At 44.0% G+C, this 17232-nt stretch overlaps 1 protein-coding gene across 1 annotated transcript; it reads left to right on the top strand.

The window, feature by feature from the left end:
- Positions 1-8485: 8485 nt before the first annotated feature.
- On the top strand, positions 8486-16913 carry LOC103774669 (liprin-beta-1-like; the record flags this gene model as incomplete). The annotated part of the gene is made up of 3 exons (XM_008942084.1): positions 8486-8549; positions 10540-10745; positions 16831-16913. Coding segments are annotated over exons 1-3 (353 nt in total), but the record flags the coding sequence as incomplete, so codon positions are not given.
- Positions 16914-17232: the final 319 nt, after the last annotated feature.

The following is a 17232-nucleotide window of genomic DNA, read 5'->3' as shown; positions in this document are numbered from 1 at the left end:
CTAACATTCTGTGATTCTGTGATCATGAGCTGCACTCAACTCACAGATGGCTGAGTCAGGAAGGCACCACTGGAGGCCTCCAGCCCACACCCTGCCCAAAGCAAGGATGCCCAGGGCAGGCTGTGCCGTGCAGGATTCAGTCTGTCTGTGAGTAGCTCCAAGGCTGGAGACTCAAAAAGGGAGCTCTTTCCAGTGCTTGCCAGCCTCACAGTGAAAAAGCGTTTAAAAATTATTCTTTTAACTTAAGCTTTTTAATTTTTTTTCTCTTTTATTGCTTAGAGGAATTTGGTGTGTTTTAATATGTGCCCTTTGTCTCTTGTCATGTCACTTGGTGCCACCGAGAGTGTTGTCTCAGAAGTGGATTCTTTATGCAGTGTGCAAAATCAAATCCACACACAGAGATGAGATACGACGTTTGTTATAACCTTGCACAGCGTCAGGTGCTGGCAGGCTAATGCCAGAACTAGCACACCCTAGCAACAGAACAGAGAATGTTTATGCAGGGGGGACTGAAATGAAGTTACACTGTAGCTATTGTCCCTGATTGGTGAGGGGGCTAAATTGATAAAGGATGCTTTGGTTTAGGGGTTTGATTTAATCACCCTAAGGTGGAGCCATCTTTCCAGTCCAGCAATTATCACCCTAAGGACAGAAATCCTGAGGCCTGTGTAACAGTTCTCCCCTTTGAGACTTACTGAATTTTTTTCCTGAAGCCTATAAGTCTCACTCTTTTATGAAACCGTGCTGCTTAGTTTCACTTAGGTAATATTATCATCATACAAAATAATGTAAAGAACCCTTTAGTACTTCCCAAATTCATGCAGCCACTTTCTGAACTCTGGGTACAGATACAGTTCATCAGTGAGTATCATATCTGGTAATCTTCAGCTTTTAAATCCCTGGTAGGAATCGAAGTCCATTGGTTTTGATGCTTCTTTTATTGTGGTATAGTGAATCCAAGGACCCAGACCCTCCATTTTAACTGCAGTTGGGGTGATTAACAAAACCAGGTACAGCCTTTTTCAACATTCTTTCAGAGGGTTGTCCTTTTAAGTCCTAATATAAACCCGGTCTCCTGGTTTGAAAGTATGTACTGGGCTGTCAGGTGGTCCTGTCATTAAGTCACCTGTGGAGAGAGGATAAAGTAGACCCCAACAAGACAAGACATGTTTAGTCAGAATACAATCTCCATTCAAATGCATCTGGACATCTTTCCCAGTCAAAATGTTTACAGGATAGGGTTTTCCATACAGCATTTCAAAAGGGTTTTATTCTCTCTCAAGACCTCAGAGTTAGGTGGACCCTTAGCAGAGCTAAGAGCAGAACATGTTTCCTGGCACAGTTCTGAAATTTGTCTTTTTAATGTCTGATTCATCTGTTCTAACTTCCCACTAGATTGTGTTCTCCAAGAGGCATGCAGAGGCTATGCTCTTGAGGATCCCAAATCTAGGAATTATCTCCTTTAATAATGCCTTAACTACTTCCCTGGCTCTCTTGGTTTGACGTGGGAAAGCTTCCACCCAATCAGAAAAGATATCTACCAATACCAAAAAATGTTTAAATTTATTGCATCTAGGTAACTCAGAAAAATCTATCTGCCAGTGCTTGCCAGGAGCTTAACCTTTTTTTATTTGTCCTGGAGGAGGTTTCTTCTGAATCTTCAGTCATTCCGACAGCACACTTGACATTGTTTTACTATGATTTCTGCTCATCACTGCTTCCCAGGACCAACTACACAACTCTTAAAACTTGCCAGCACAGCATTAGCTCCCATGCGTGTTTCTTGGTGTGTTTTCGATATTCCTTTTCTGAATACACTGGAGCCTGGTCCGTTGCAATCTTTTTGTGGGGAATCAATGCCCCTATCATGTAAGCAACTTTCTTTGCTGCCTCATCTACTTTCCAGTTTCCAGTGATGATGTCTGTCTTCCCTTTAAGGTCACAACTGCATACCCTGCTGTCCGCTGTCCATTACTAAAGAAATGGCTTTCATGTGTAAACAGTTCCCAGTCAGGATTCTCCAGGGGTATGTCCTTCAAGTCTGGTCATCTAGAATACACCTGCTCAATTTTCTGAGTAAAGTGGCGGGGTTCAGAAGGTTGCCTTCAGAGCTGCTTCATCAAGGATGCCTGATATTGGGCCAGTCTGCTTGGAGACAGCCAGTGACTTCTGCATTGTTCCAGGACTGCTAAGGCAGCTAAACATGGGGCACAAAAGCAGTTATTTGTTGTCCTAGGGTTAGGTTTCATGCTTCTGTAATTAACAACACTGTTGCAGCTGCTGCTCAGAGGGCATGATGGCCATCCTTTGCTCACTTCACGGAGCTGCTGGGAGAAGTATGCAACTGGCCTTTTCCCGTCTCCCAAGGTTTGAGTCAAGACTCCTAAAGCCACGTATTGTCTTTCATGAACATATAATGTGAATGGTTTTGCCAGATTTAGCAGTCTTAGCGCAGGAGCCCGCATCAGTTCAGATTTACAGTCAAAACTCTTCCAGCACTCAGGTGTCCGTTCCAGGAATTCCTCAGGGCCTTTGACAGGAACAGAAAGGGTTTAGCAATCAGGCTGAAATTACGTATCCAAAGGCGACACCATCCAGCCATTCCTGGAAAACCCCATCATTCTTTCATTGACTGAGGAGGGTCTATGTGGCAGATACTTCTTTCTGCTCCATTCCCAACCTCCTTTTGCCCTGCAAAATTTCAAAGCCCAAATATTCCACCATTGTCTGAGTGATCTGAGCCTTTCGCTGTGACACCTGATACCCTGCAGGTCCAAGAAAATTTACAGACTGGTGGTGGCTGCTTGACATTCTGCTTCTGAAGGGATTCCCACCAAGATATCATCTACATACTGTAGTAACGTGATGAAAGGTTTATTACCTTGCCAATCGTCCTGTTCCCTTGCCAGTACCTTCATAGGGTTGGTTTTGAATCCCTTGGGCAGCAAAGTCAAGCAAAGCTGAATTTTCCTTCCCGTTGTTGGCCTTTCCCATTCAAAGGCAAACAGTTTCCAACTCCTTTTCCAAGGGTGTACAAAAGAAGGCATCTTTTAAATCCAGTACTGTAAAATAAGCATTATGGTCAGATAGAGAGGACAACCGTGTATATGGATTTGGAACCACTGGATGTGCATCAAACACAATTTGGTTAATTTCTCTCAGGTCCTGTATCAACCTATATTCCTGTGTGCAAGGTTTCTTAACTGGCAGGATGGGAGTGATATATTCAGATTGATACTCTTGCAAAAGTCCATACTGAATAAAGTAATTTATCATTTGTTCTAGGCCCAGCTTAATAGGGTATCTCCTACCAGCTAGGATCCTGGCTTTAAATCAACTCGTACCAGGGTTGTGGTTTTCTTTTGCTCTTCCAGGCTGTTTAGTTGCTCACACTGTAGGTATCACGGCATTCAGGATTTCCTCGGGGATGTTGATGTTGTCTAGTTGCTTTTCAGTCATTAGGCAGAGTTGCACCTTCCAGGCAGTCTCTTTAGGGAGCTGTAGCTGTATGGACTTCTCAGAGAAAGTTATTTGTGCTCTTAACTTGCATAACAAATCTCTTCTCTGTAGTACTTCTCTGAAGTACTCTGAGACGTACTGGACATTCTGGCATATAGAGAAATTCACAGGTTACCATGTTTTCTTTGGGTTTACATTCCATTTGTTTCAAAATGGTTTTAGGGCTCTCTTTCCCATGACCCCAGCTGTGGGCATATGGGTGTGGTGGGTTAACCCTGGCTGAGCAAGTAAATGATGCCCACCAAGTCACTCTATCACCCTCCCCCTTTCGTCTCCTTCTTCCATAGGACAAAAGGGGAAAGGAAAAGATAGAGACAAAAGCATTGTGGATAAAAACAATGGCAGTTTAATTAGAGAGCAAAAGCAAGCAATGCCACGTGTGGAAGCAAAGAGGGAAAAACCAAAGACTTATTCTCAACTTCCCATCAGCAGGTGATGTCTGGCCATTCCTCAGAAGCAAGGCTCCAAACGTGTAGTGGTTGCTCTGGAGGACTGATGAGTAGTCCCCCCGCTCCTTTGTACGAGCTTTATAGTTGAGCTGATGTCATATGGTATGGAATATCCCTTTGGCCAGTTCAGGTCAGCTGTCCTGGTTATGTGCCCCCCAAGCTCCTGCCCCCTCTGTCCCATTGTGGGGGGAATGTTAGAAAGAATGTGTGACCGCTGCTCATTGGCAGTCATAACATGGGTGTTACTAACACCCTCCTAACTCTCAGCACAGAAGCGCTGCACCAGGAGGGCTGCTATGGGAAAGTCAGCTCAGCCAGACCCAATACAATGGGTTTTACTTAAGGGTCCTTTACAACTAGATATGACCAAGTGAGTGGCCCCAGTATCTAATACGAAATAAATTGTTTCATTCCCCATCTGTACAGGATTGCCTGGGGAAACAGAAAACTGAACATCTCCTGCTCCCTGTCAGTCTGAATCAATAGCTTCTAACTTTCTCTGTCTTAAAGGTTTAGACCATCCATACCCCATCCCTGGGCTCCATATCCCCTGCCTCCTCTTCTGTTGTTCTCTACTGAATTCCCTCTAACAAACACTGCTGCTATCATACTTGCTTGCAACTTTCAGTCCTTACGGAATTTTTTTCTCCTCTTTATCACCCCCTCAGTTATTGTAGACTTTATATGCTATGTCAGTTAGCTGAGATACAGGCATTCCCTCAGACTTCTGTTTTATATTTTTTTTTTCCTTGCAACTTTCTTTGTATATCTGAGGCAGACTGTCCTGTGAAAAGAGTATTGAAAAACATAAAATTCTCTTTATCCTCTGGATCTAAGTCTGTTTATTTCCTGGCTGCCTCATGTCCTCTCATAGAAGGCAGAATGATTCTCAGTAAGTCCTTGCCTTACATCATATAGCTTTGAAATGTTCTTTTGCATAGGTGCCCCTTGCCATATCCCATATAAAATCAATTACTGATATTGTTTAATTGTAGCCCTTCTGGCATCTAAATTTGTGTCCCATTCAGAAGCAGCTCTTGGCATAAACTGGGCTGGATTGTCATTCACATTTAACCTCTGATTTTCCTGCACTGCCTTTTCCAAAACTAGCCTCTTCTCCTCAGGGGAGAACAGAAACTTTAGCAATGTTTGTACATCTCCCCACGCTGGATTACCATTAAGCAACTGGGAAGAGGAGAGGGGATAAAACCTCATTTTCCCCTGCTATCATTCGGGGATGCCGCACTATCTGGAGGGGGGTTCTGGTGTGGGTGTGGAGGGGAGGCGGACAAATGGATTATCTTGTGGGGGAGGTTGGTTATCATTTCTTCTCTGCCTCCCCCTTCTTAGTCAAATAAAAACTGCACATCCTTTGGCTCTTCTGGTTCCTCTTGTGTACATTCAACGTTCCTCTTCACACGTGTGCTCCTAATATTAGATACAGAACAACATCCCACTTTCCACAAAAGCAATAATACCAGTAACATCATTATCTATCAGTTTACATGTTTTTCTAACATCATGAGAATTCTGCAACAATAACAAAAAGCAAACGAACAAAAAAAAACAAAATCCACAAAACAAACAACACACACCATCCCATTTTTCTGTCCATCTACAAAATAATATCAGTTGTAAAATTGTATTATAACAAGAGTTCCATTTTCTGGCCATTTCTCCCCTTCACTTAGATTATATGGTGGCCACTATTGTCAACAGTATTTTTGTAGTGTTTTCTTTTTTCAGGGGATCCCCACCAAATTTTTTTCAATTTTTAAGGATGCATCCTAGAGGGGAGTACAAGACGAAATCTCGGTAAAGGAACCCAAGCCTATGTCGATTTCTAGGAAGAGGTTTGCAAACACCAGAGGTTCCAATTTTACCAGAGGAGCTAAAAAAACCAGACAGAACTTGCACCAGAGGTCCCAATTTTACCAGCTCAAAAACCAAACAGAACTTGCCAAGGCACAGCTTAACCAGACTTCCTAGAAATTTTAACCAGAGCCAGATTCCTGCTCACTGAGATTTACCCCTCGCAGTAATATCTCAATTTGGCTGGTGTTGCACCATTGTGCTGCTCACCGTCCGACCATGGGAGGGAAGTCAAAGGGAGTCCCCAAACAAAAGGCCGGTGCACGCTGGAGTCCCACTCAGGCTGCCACTCCCCGGTGGTATGGCGAGTCGAATGGGACAAGGCATGGTCCCATTTGGGTTGTCAAAATGTTGTCTCAAAAATGGATTCTTTATGCAGTGTGCAAAATCCAATCCACACACAGAGATGAGATACGACGTTTGTTATAACCTTGCACAGCGTCAGGTGCTGGCAGGCTAATGCCAGAACTAGCACACCCTAGCAACAGAACAGAGAATGTTTATGCAGGGGGGACTGAAATGAAGTTACACTGTAGCTATTGTCCCTGATTGGTGAGGGGGCTAAATTGATAAAGGATGCTTTGGTTTAGGGGTTTGATTTAATCACCCTAAGGTGGAGCCATCTTTCCAGTCCAGCAATTATCACCCTAAGGACAGAAATCCTGAGGCCTGTGTAACAAGGAGTATGGCTCCATCTTCTTTACTCCCCCCATGAGGTGTTTGCCCATATTCTCAATGGGCATACTCCTGATTCCCAAACATTAATTGGCTGCCTTGTTGGTCCATTTCCACTTAAGAGCTGTGAGAAGTCAGTGTTTTGCATGAGGCAGCAGCAGCTCTGTGCTCCTTGCCTTCAGAGGAAAATCCACCACAGATCATTCACACTGTGCCTTTCTAGACAGGTATGTTTGAGCAGAACCTGCTTATCAGAGCCAGGAAGTCCTAAAGGAAGAAAAGCCAGACTGTCTTCAGTATTGTCCAAGTAAATGTATTAGCAAAAGCTGTGTTTTCTGCTCATTTTTGTCAGGTCTAGAAGCACCAAAACAAATGTCTTGTAGGACCTGCATATTATTGCAGGTATTATACTGCTTAAAGTTTAATATTTATATTCTGTTTAAAATGAAGAGCTTCCTCCTTGAAAGTTGGAAATCTTCAGCTACAAGGCTACTGCATTTTTTAAGGTTTGCAGCACCCTAACTCACAGGTATTTTTATTTTTTAAAGTTATTTTCTGACATTGGCAGCTGAATAATAAAGCAAGGCATTTGCTAAAAGGATGTTAGTCTTTTGTGCTGTTCTTAGAAAGAAAGTTATCTCAGGGTTTGGACCTATTTTAGGTAGTAAAAGTTTTGATATGGAAGATTAAATGTTTGTTGTCATTTTAAGGATAACATTTCAGCAAAACTAGCTGGCAGCCTCCAATAAAAATTACTTGCCAGCTGGGTCAAGCCAATAAGGTGACCTGTAGGAGCGAAAATTCAGCTTATAATGTGAATTTTTGATTTGGTTTGTGTTTTAGTAGAATCGTTTCCAGGACTTAAGCCAGAGATACTGTGAACAACTTTCTTAATTGCTTAAGTGGGGCAAATGTCAGCAGCAGTGCAGCCTAATACAGAAACCAAATGGCAGGGTATGCAAAAGGTTAAAGTGAGTTTTCCTTCCTGGTGTTTGTTTAGCTTTGTTCCCTAACTGTAATTACAGCAGAAGTAGTCTTGTGTGTCCTAGATGAAAGACACAGCAATCTGGGCTATATGGCTTGTGGATCCATTGTGCTGGGGTGGAGGTATTGGGTACGCCTCTGACCTCTGCAGCTCCGCTTCAGCAAATGACCTAAGTATGTGCTTAACTTGTAGCTCATCGTGATTTTGAGTCTGTTAGTTCAGGTCATGTAGGGAAGATTTGCTTTCCCAGACTCTGCTGGAAATACTCCTCTGGGCACTACTTCTGGCTTTCAGAAGACTGAGGGTAAGATCAGATTGACATTATTATGGTGTGAATCTCTGCTGAGCTCAGAGCAGCCTCTTCAGAGAGATAGTCTGTGCATGCATACCATGCCCGGTGAGTCACGGACATTTGAGCTTTCCTGCCTGTAGGCAAATAATTGCATGCCCAGGACTTCTGGATTGTCAGACATCCAGAAATCTTCAGCAAATGGGTCAGACTCCTCTTTTTCTAAACCACCAAATTCTTGGGAAGAAAAAAATACAGTAGCTAGACACATGGTTTATTGCTGAGTTGCAGCTTCCTTTTAGCAATAGAAGGCCTGTGTATTCTGTGCAGGCTTCCCTGAAGTGCCATGCGGTGTTTCTGAGGTGTTCTATGGGATTTCCCTTCAGTGGCATGGACCTGCTTGCAGAGCAGCAGATAGGATGACCAACAGTTTGAACTGGATCATCAGGTTATTGCTTTGATTCTGTGTTGCCAGTTCATCTGTGGTGTTCAGCACTGCCAAGTCTTCTTGTCGTCAGCAGATGGCCCCAGTCTTCCTGCTGGTCTGCTGCCAGTGATGTCTGAAGTCAGAGAACATGCAGTGAAACGAAATTCTCTTTTGCAGATTAAATTGCAGACTTGAAGATCCAACTCACACGATCGGTGTTTTATTGTTCCTTATGGTGTAGCTGGTGATCATTCCTGAGAAAGAATAAGATGATGAGTGATGCAAGTGACATGCTCGCTGCGGCTCTGGAGCAGATGGATGGCATTATAGCAGGTAAACACTTGGGCAACTTGTTCATTTAGCTGTTTGGGTTGTCCTCTCTCATACCTGGAGAGCAGAGGTTTAGGCTGAGAAGGAATGTGGTGGTGATTGTGTTTGGTGTCTTCCCTTGTAGCTTAGCAATTACAAATAAATGGAGTGGAGGGATTGCACAGACTCACACACAGCCTTTATCAAAATGCTGTTCAAAATCACTGAGTAATGCAGTGCAGCTGGTACACACAGCATCATGAAAGCCAAGGACAACAGGCTGAGTGTGTTTAAAGAACTGCGGCAAAGTAGGAAGAGTAAGTTTTCCTAACACTGCTCTGAACTTCTCTAAGTTCTACAGAGTTAAATCATTAATTGTTTTTTTTTTTGAAAAATCAGAATGCTCTGTGTCCAGACATTTGGTTACGACCTGCCTTCAACGTTTGAGGTTTTTGTAAGTACCTAAAAATTGTAAGTGGACCAAGGAGAGGCGTCGCAAAGTATACAACCTCTGCTTTTAAGTTGAATCTAGTGAGTTAGAAAATAATAAAAGTACACAATACAAAGAAGCAAAGCAGCAAGAAGTTAATGGTTTAATCTTATTCCAGTAGAGCTATGTAAGCAGCTACCCAAACTGAAAAAATATTCTGGAGATATAGCAACACAGTTATAAAGTCTTCAATAGTTCCACTTAGAATAATTTCCCTTAGGGAAAAAAAATCATCATACAGTGCATGCTTTGTTTGAACAATGACTTTTCTCTGCAATTTTCCTAAAGATATTAAGGACACGTAGCAGGAACACATGTAAAGAGGTTTCAGTTGGATCATAATGATCGCTAAAAATACATAAAAGCTATGGCTTTAGTAATTTCTGTAGGTAGATACTGGTATTTGGATATGATCATATACTTGGGTTTCCAAGAGCTTAAGTTAGTTGTTACAGAATGAGGTTTAATATAAAAATAAAATGTGATGTTGGGTTAAGACACCACAGGCTTCATTTACCCATGTGTCTGAACAGATCTATAAATTAATATAACAAAAGGATATCAACTCCTAAGCTGTTGTGGTGATTTTTCTCCCTTTACTTTTTTTTCAAAGGGAATGAGCACAGTACTTGCATTTTTATGTCTTGCCAGATGAGGTGAATGAAAGTTCATGTAAGCGCATATATGGCATGTGATATAGTTTGCAAAAGCTGTCAGTGCAGATGATGCTCTGTCATGAACACGTCTCATTGTGCCAAGGCATTACAGTATTAAGGTCACAAATTAGCATGCTGAAATTGTAGTTGGAATTAGCTAGGCTGACTTAAATCAGCCTTAATCTTGAGTTCATAGTTTCCTTCCTTATTTAATACATAGCAAATACACATACTGTCAAATATACATACTGTGAATTTGTGCAAATGAGAGACTTTATTAACGTGCAAAAGTAAGTGCTGCCGTGTCAGACTGTTTGGTTTAAAATTTATTCTCATGTAGAAGTGGTTTGGTCTTCATTTTAGTTTTCTTTATGCTTTTAAAAAATTTCCAGTGCCTTGGAGTACATGTTCCTACATAACACAATGTTGAGCCTTGTTGACCTTCTACAATGAAAAATGTAGAGCCTGGTCTCCTCTGGACACCATCACTGCCTGATTTGGGTCATGCAGTCCCTACAGGGTGCCTCAAAGTGCTCAGGGAGCCTGTCCCCTCCACAGGACTTTCACCTCCAATACATCCCGTAGAGCAGGATCCCAGCCTTAAACCTGTGGCCATGTTTGTGGCATACATGTCTTCTGTCAGATCAGCCCACCTCCTTCCTGCTGGAGCTGTCATCCACATAACATGCCAGCAAGGACTAGCTCTTCTCCAAATTCCTGTGTGGTACAAGTTGGATGGAGTACCAGAGCTGAGTTTGGTTCAGATAAATGCCTGCCAGGAGCAAACCCTGCCTAGCATTTCTAAGCCTTGCCGTGTGTCGGACCTGCCTGCCTTGTGTCTGACCACATGGGATCTTGTTCTCTCCAGGTTCAAAGGCGCTGGAGTACTCCAATAGCATCTTTGACTGCCAGTCCCCCACCTCTCCCTTCATGGGTGGCCTGCGGGTACTGCACCTGGTGGAGGACTTGCGAGGCTTGCTGGAGGTGATGGAAATAGACGAGAGAGAGGGGCTGCGCTGCCAGGTTCCAGACTCCACGGCGGAGGCCCTGATCGAATGGCTCCAAAGTCAAATGGTATGGTCTCTCCTTGTTTCACCCATAATGTATTTCTTTTTTTATGTGAGCTAGACCAGCTCAGGCAGCAAGGCTGTGTTTCATGCAGGCATTTAAAAGTTTCTGAATAGGTTTCAAAGGACCAAAGGGGAGAGATTTTGGGTTGCAGATACTGCTGTAGGGCCTTGGAAAGCTGTTGCTTAAATACCTCATGCAGTGGGTTGGCCTGTGTTTCTTTGATGTAGCACTGCACCTCAATCTAGCAAAAAATTTTTGCTAGCTGGAGTTTCATCTCAGAGGGGTAGGGAAAGATGATTTTATAGGAATCAGATGCTTAAATGGGGAGAAAAAGTTGGTTTTGGTATGAACTTTTCACTAAAAAGCATTTTTGGCAGCATATTTTCTACAGGGACCAGTGTTGTTATTGAGCTTCCTTACCTGGTTTATAACAGGAGTGATATAAGCTTATATATATGTATGTAAAGTGGTATATCCCGTTTAATCTGGATACCAAAACAAATGTTTATTTTCTGTGTTTGTGAGTCTGCCAGTTTTTGTCACCTTGCTTTAAATATACACTAAAATATACCTGATAGGCCTCCTCTTTCCCCACGACTTGGTTTCCTCCCAAAATTAGACTTCATTTGAGTGGAGGCTAGGTAAGGACAACCCTGAGAAATAAAATGCTGTGCTTACCAGAAGGTGAGTTATATGCTTTTGTTTTTAAACTCACTGGTTTTGCCTCCAGGTGCCCTGTAACTGGTGACTTCCTAGCAAGGACAAAGACAAGTCGTGCTCGTGATCTGTGGCAGGGTTTGTGTTTTGGTGGTCCGGGTGGGCACAGGTTTTGGGGGAGATCCAAGCAGTGGAATTCAAGACTTATTCTAGGGGCCATGCTTCAGGTTTTAAGTCAGCCTGTAGCTCTTACAGTGACAGAAGAGGATGTGCACTTCTGCATATTTTGCCAAATGTATCTTACAGCAGTGTCTGGGTCCTGTTATCTCACACACTCTGTGTTGGCCAAGATAATACCGTGCTGCTCTAATGGGGATGCCAGATCTGATGAAGATGTGGTCTGATGCAGGACAGACCACTGTGGTGGCTCTATGTTGCACCCTGTGCATTGCTGCTGTTGGGACAGGCAGCCACCATCACCTGGTCCCTTCCCAGGATGGACATCACACCCTCTCAGAAAGGCTTCAGTTACCCTGGAGCTACAGCTGATCTGGCAAAAAGCATTTCCATCTCAATAAACAGATTTATTTCAGTGCTCAGCTGTAGCCGAGGGTGATGGGTGCAATCGTGCTGCCAAATGTCTGGGAAGGGCAGGCCAGTGGTGGGGCAGGTGTGGGATGATCTGAGGTGTCAGCATGTGAGCTGCGTGCAGTGCTGCCAGGAGAGACGAGCACCTGGGCTAGCGCAGCTGGCTCGCTTCCGTGGCTCTTTCAGAAAGGTTTGAGGGGAGAGCTTTGGGTTTTTTTATTCTTTGCTTTGAACAAGTAATTTGAAAGTACATGAAACTTCATGAAGCACATAGGAACTTTCCCGTTCCCTCCAACGGGATTTGGATCTCACCGCTGCTGTCACAGCACGCCAGCCAATGCTGAGGTTAGGATAAGGGGATGGGAATGACATTCAAGTCAGATCTTTAAAACACATGGAGTTCCTGCTAACATCAGCGTTCCCTTCCTGCGTAACGTACAGCAGTGAACATCGCTATAACTAGTCTCCACTCTGCGTGGAGCAGAAGTCAAGGGACATGAGAGCTTTCATTTAAATATGGCCTTTAGAACTAAAAAAACCCTTTTATATGGCAAATAAACAGTCTTGGAAAATTCTCTGCTCCCCATGGCGTGCATAGACATCAGTACTCTGCGCTCAGTCATACTGATCCACTGTGTTATTCTGGAGTAAAAGGGCCCAGCAGTGAGGCTGGAGGCTGCAGTACCTGTTGAGATTAATGAGGTGAAGGTCAGTCATTGCTCCTTGTGATGGCATGTCTCTGTTTAAGGGCTCAGGGCAGGACCCCACGAAGCAGAATTTGTGTTCCCCCTCCCTATCCCTCAGTTTTCCCCAGGCAGAGAGATAAACAAAGGAAGTCGAGGGGTAATAGAGGTTTTGCACTGATTGGAAGTTAATTAAAAATAAAATATATTATTTAACAGGGAACAGAAAACAAGAAGGGAGGTAGTTATATATGCAAAGGTGGGAGGTATACAAAATAAACACAAGATATACAAAACCCGATCTAGATGGCAAAAGATAGCTCAGGACTGCATGGAATCAGGCACGCTGATGCTCCAGCACACCAAGACAAAGAGAAAAAGGGCAAGAGAGAGAAACACCCCCTTCCTGCCTTTTTTAAAGAGGTGGCAGAGGAAGGGGGAGGGAATATCGGCTCCCCCCCCCTCCCCGGGACCCTCCTGGGTCCTAGAGATCACACCCCAAGCCTCAAACCACAACATGGCAAATGTGTCATTTAGGGATGTCTGGATGTGCAGCAAGGTCCTTCAGATCCATGTGTGATGTGGTTCACCACATGTCAATGAGACAGCAATGGTTTTCATTGCAGCAATGGATGAGACGGAGGACTCTGTTGTGCCATTCAGCTTAGTGCCTCCTGAGCACTGGAAAAGGTATGCAGTGGCTGTGTGTACAAAAGATTGTTGAAAAAATCAACTCTTCTCCTCGGTCCACCTCAAATTATTCCCCTGTACTCTCTGGCATCTAAGCTTATATCAGGCAAGACAGAAAGTTACACTTTGTACTGTACTACAGACATGGGATTTGCAGGTGTCATTGGTCCCTGTCTGAGCAGCACAACATTATGTGAAGTGCCCAGATGATTAGGAGGAAGGCTTTCTGCAACTATGCCTATTCTTGCTGAGGAAGGGGAGGCACCTCCTTATTTTGAAATCAATTGAATCCTCCATGTATGAAGTTGCATCCACCAGGCTATTCCAAGCTGCTGGGACTGGTGTGTGACATCCCATCCAGTGCTGTAAGCAAGTCTCTCATGTCTCAGAGGAAAACAAAAATAGTGTTTGCTGTTGCCAAACAGTGTGTCACAAGAAGAAAATCCTCTCCTGGCCCCTGCAGGGTAACTGATAATGCCCTAGTTGTGAAAAGGGTCTGACACCAGTTTCCCAGAGTTGCTCGCTTCTGTAAAAGGGGGTAGAACATTCAGTTTTGCCATGCCAGAATTGATTGTGTCATGTCCCTGTGCGTCATCTTCGTGACCACTTTCCTTCTGCTCCTTTTGGTGTGTTAGAGAGGTCTATGCAAGCGCACAAAAAAGGACCAACAAGATAAAATGCCTCATGATGACTTTTTTTTTTTTAACTGGTGAATGCCAGATGGTCACGTGACACCAGAGTACATGTACAGTGCCCCAACATCTGCCAGAGCTCTTCCAAGAGAATCCATCGAATGGGGAGTTCAGAGAAGCTGTACATGCAGCTGTCTGGTGAACAAACAAGCCAGTTTAATATAACACACCATTTCTAGTTGTCTGTCTACAGCTCAAAGCTGATCTATCTGTTGCTGAAACCCTGCTCATGTCTCCATGTGCAAATGGATGGCAGGTGAATACCATAGTTAAAATTAAAAATGAGGCCATTTGTTGAAAGTCTGGAAAGGGGCTGAGGCCTTCTTTGCTTAGACATGTTGGAATTGTGTGGTTTCACTGGGGGCAAGACCTGAAATCCAGAGTCAGATCATAAGTATTGCAGAGTTCTGGAGTTTTTCCAGCTTTTTCCTGATAAACAGAAATGTTTAATGTATTCTGACATGTGCTTTAATAAAGCATGTGCTGCATTCTGAAAATGGAGCTTCTGGCTTGAATATAGACAGCATGTGAGTAATCTGTAACATTAACACCATCAACAAGATCAACTGAAACTGCCTTTTGCAAGACTAAGGCAGTCCTGTTGTGTCCAGATGGGAGTTGATAGATCCATTTCTTGAAGAATAGATCTCAGAAACCTTGCTTCCAGTCGTGACTGTTGTTGCTCAGTTGAAACAAGCAAGAGACGGTTTTCTTTCTGATTATTATTTTTCTTGGCAGTGTTTTTTTTAAAAAATACATCTTATGCAAAAACCTCCCAGGAAAAAGAAAACAACTGTGTCTTGTTAAAAAGGAGAGTAAAGGGTAGAAGTGGGTGGACAGTCCCTTCCTGCACCTCAGAGCCAGCTTCCCCAAGCTCCTGAATGAACTTGTGTGTGTGGGTCTTGTTGTGTGTCTTCTCCTCTTTAAAGGTTGTGCTCCTGGAATGAAAGAGTCAGAAATACTTTTTCTTTAAAATCCACAGTAAGTGCAATGGTGATTTTTAGCTTTGGAAGTGACTTTCTGAATTTGACTATAAATATAATAATTTCCTTTCCACTCCAGAAGTGAATTTCTGAAGTTGACCATAAGATATAAAGCAAAACAAACTTTATGGTCTCCAAAGATTTCTTGAAGAACATTTTCACCTTATCTGGAGATCTTAATTAATTTGAGCTGTGGGTACCCATAGTGGCTTGTCAAATCCAGAGTGTTGCTGCTGTGAATAGTAAATCTGTCATCTCACAGACCAGCCTTGGATTTTACCAGTTCTTGAACAAGTTGGTTCTTCCAGAGAGTGACTGGGAATAGTGAGAGTTAATGTGAGGGGATATTAGATTCCAGAGAGAAATTTTCCTGACTGGGTAAACATAGCTTTTAAGCATACAGAGGATTGTTGGCCTCTTTGGACAACAGGCTGATACCCAATGCAAGGAAGTGGTTTAGTTAGCCAAAAATCATCTCATATTTCTTATACATGGAAAAATCTTGTCTCCAAAGCAAAGTTTGTTGTTTGATTGTATTCGTATGGATGTACAGTGCATTCATTTGGTTCAGCTTCTACTTAGGTTGAGTTTAGTTGTCGAAGAGTCCTACAGTGATGTGTAGCACATAGGCATTTACCACCAAACAGGTGTTTGAGATCCCTCCCCAAGCTGCAATACGAAAGGAACCTTGTGATACCATTTCAGCTTGTCATCATAAACTGCCTCCCAGCAATAGATTTTGTCTGTGAGAGCTCTGCCTTTCAAAGTGTTTGAAACATAGGACCCTGCTTCTTGCTAAAGATGATCATCCAGACTGGTGTATTTTTAACTCAGGAAGATAATATGGGCTCATTTTTAGCACTTGCCGAGGAGACCAGCTCCAGTGTAGGTGGGTCCGCGCTGGCAAGGGAGGTCGCGGCAGGAGGAACCGGCAAGGAGCATTTTTGGGGGCTTTTTGAAGCCCAGAAGGCAGCTAGCCGGCTCTTGGGGGGTGGCAGCCGTTGGGTGGATTGCTGAGGCGGCGTGGGTGGAAGGAGTAGTCAAGAGCCCCGGCGCCTGATCTGAACAAGGCGGGAACACACCAGTGGTCACTTGGGGTGCTCAAACCCTTACCCTAGCAATCAAGCTGGGCTGGTGCTGAACTAGCGTGGGCAGAACCAGCATCTCCCACTGTTGATCAGCTGATAAGAACATTCTGGGAGTTCACAGAGAGGATAATCAGTGCTTGGTTGTGTGTGTTTCGGGGGTGTCGCAGCTGTTCGCAGCTCATAGGGCAGGGATGGGAGAGCAGGGTGGGTGGGAAGCGGCACACAGTGGTTGGTTCCCTCCCGACCAGAGAGAAGATCATGGTCACAATGTGGCCAAGAGCTGCAGTGAGGAAGACTGTGGGAACTCAGACCACGGTCCTGCACAAACAGGCAGCTTTGCAGGTCTCTGGATGCAACGAATGCCTGAGCCTGGCACTTGAAGCAGAGGGAATCGGAGGCACCACTTCTGTGTGGTGTGATCAAATAAATGAGCTGCTCAGGCAGATGGTTTGAACTGAGAGAGGAGGTAGAAAGATTGAGAAGGATCAGAGAGTGTGAAGGTGAGATAGATTGGTGGAGCCACACTCTGAGGCAAAGGCAGCAGGAAGAGGCTCTACAAGAAGTGGAGGACCTCTTCCCCTCCTGTCACCAGGCAGAAGGAGGGGACATAAGAGACAAGGGGGAATGGAGAGAGAGGCCTCTCCTTGGAGGAGCAGGCAAAAACCTTCTCAGCCCCCGTCACCTTCCCATTTGTCTTTGTACAATAGGTATGGGAGTTTGGGACTTCGGAACTTAAAGGTCAGTTGAATGAAGATGGAAGTGAGGATCCATCTGGTGATGGAGTGTCTGAGTGAGTGACACCCACAGCTTGTCACTCACCCCCACCTCTTATGATTTTTTCTATTAAGAAGAAAAGGAGGGTAATTGTTGTGGGCAGAACAGGTTGAAAGCTTGTTGGCAAGAATTAAGGCACATGCAAAGGGGGGTGAAACTGTTGTGGGAGTCTACAATAGCCTACCAAACCAAGAAGATGTTGATGAGGCCTTCTACAGACAACTGGAGGCAGCCTCTAGAGCACACTCCTTGGTACACATAGGTGACTTCTATCACCCTGATATTTGTGGGGAAGCCCACACGGCTAGTCACGTTCAGTCATAAAGGCTCTTGCA

This window comes from Merops nubicus, unplaced genomic scaffold (assembly GCF_000691845.1).
Source record: "Merops nubicus isolate BGI_N331 unplaced genomic scaffold, ASM69184v1 scaffold1636, whole genome shotgun sequence".
NCBI lineage: Eukaryota > Metazoa > Chordata > Aves > Coraciiformes > Meropidae > Merops > Merops nubicus.
Note: the sequence above shows the minus strand (reverse complement) of the source record. Positions and strands in the feature narration are given on the sequence as shown.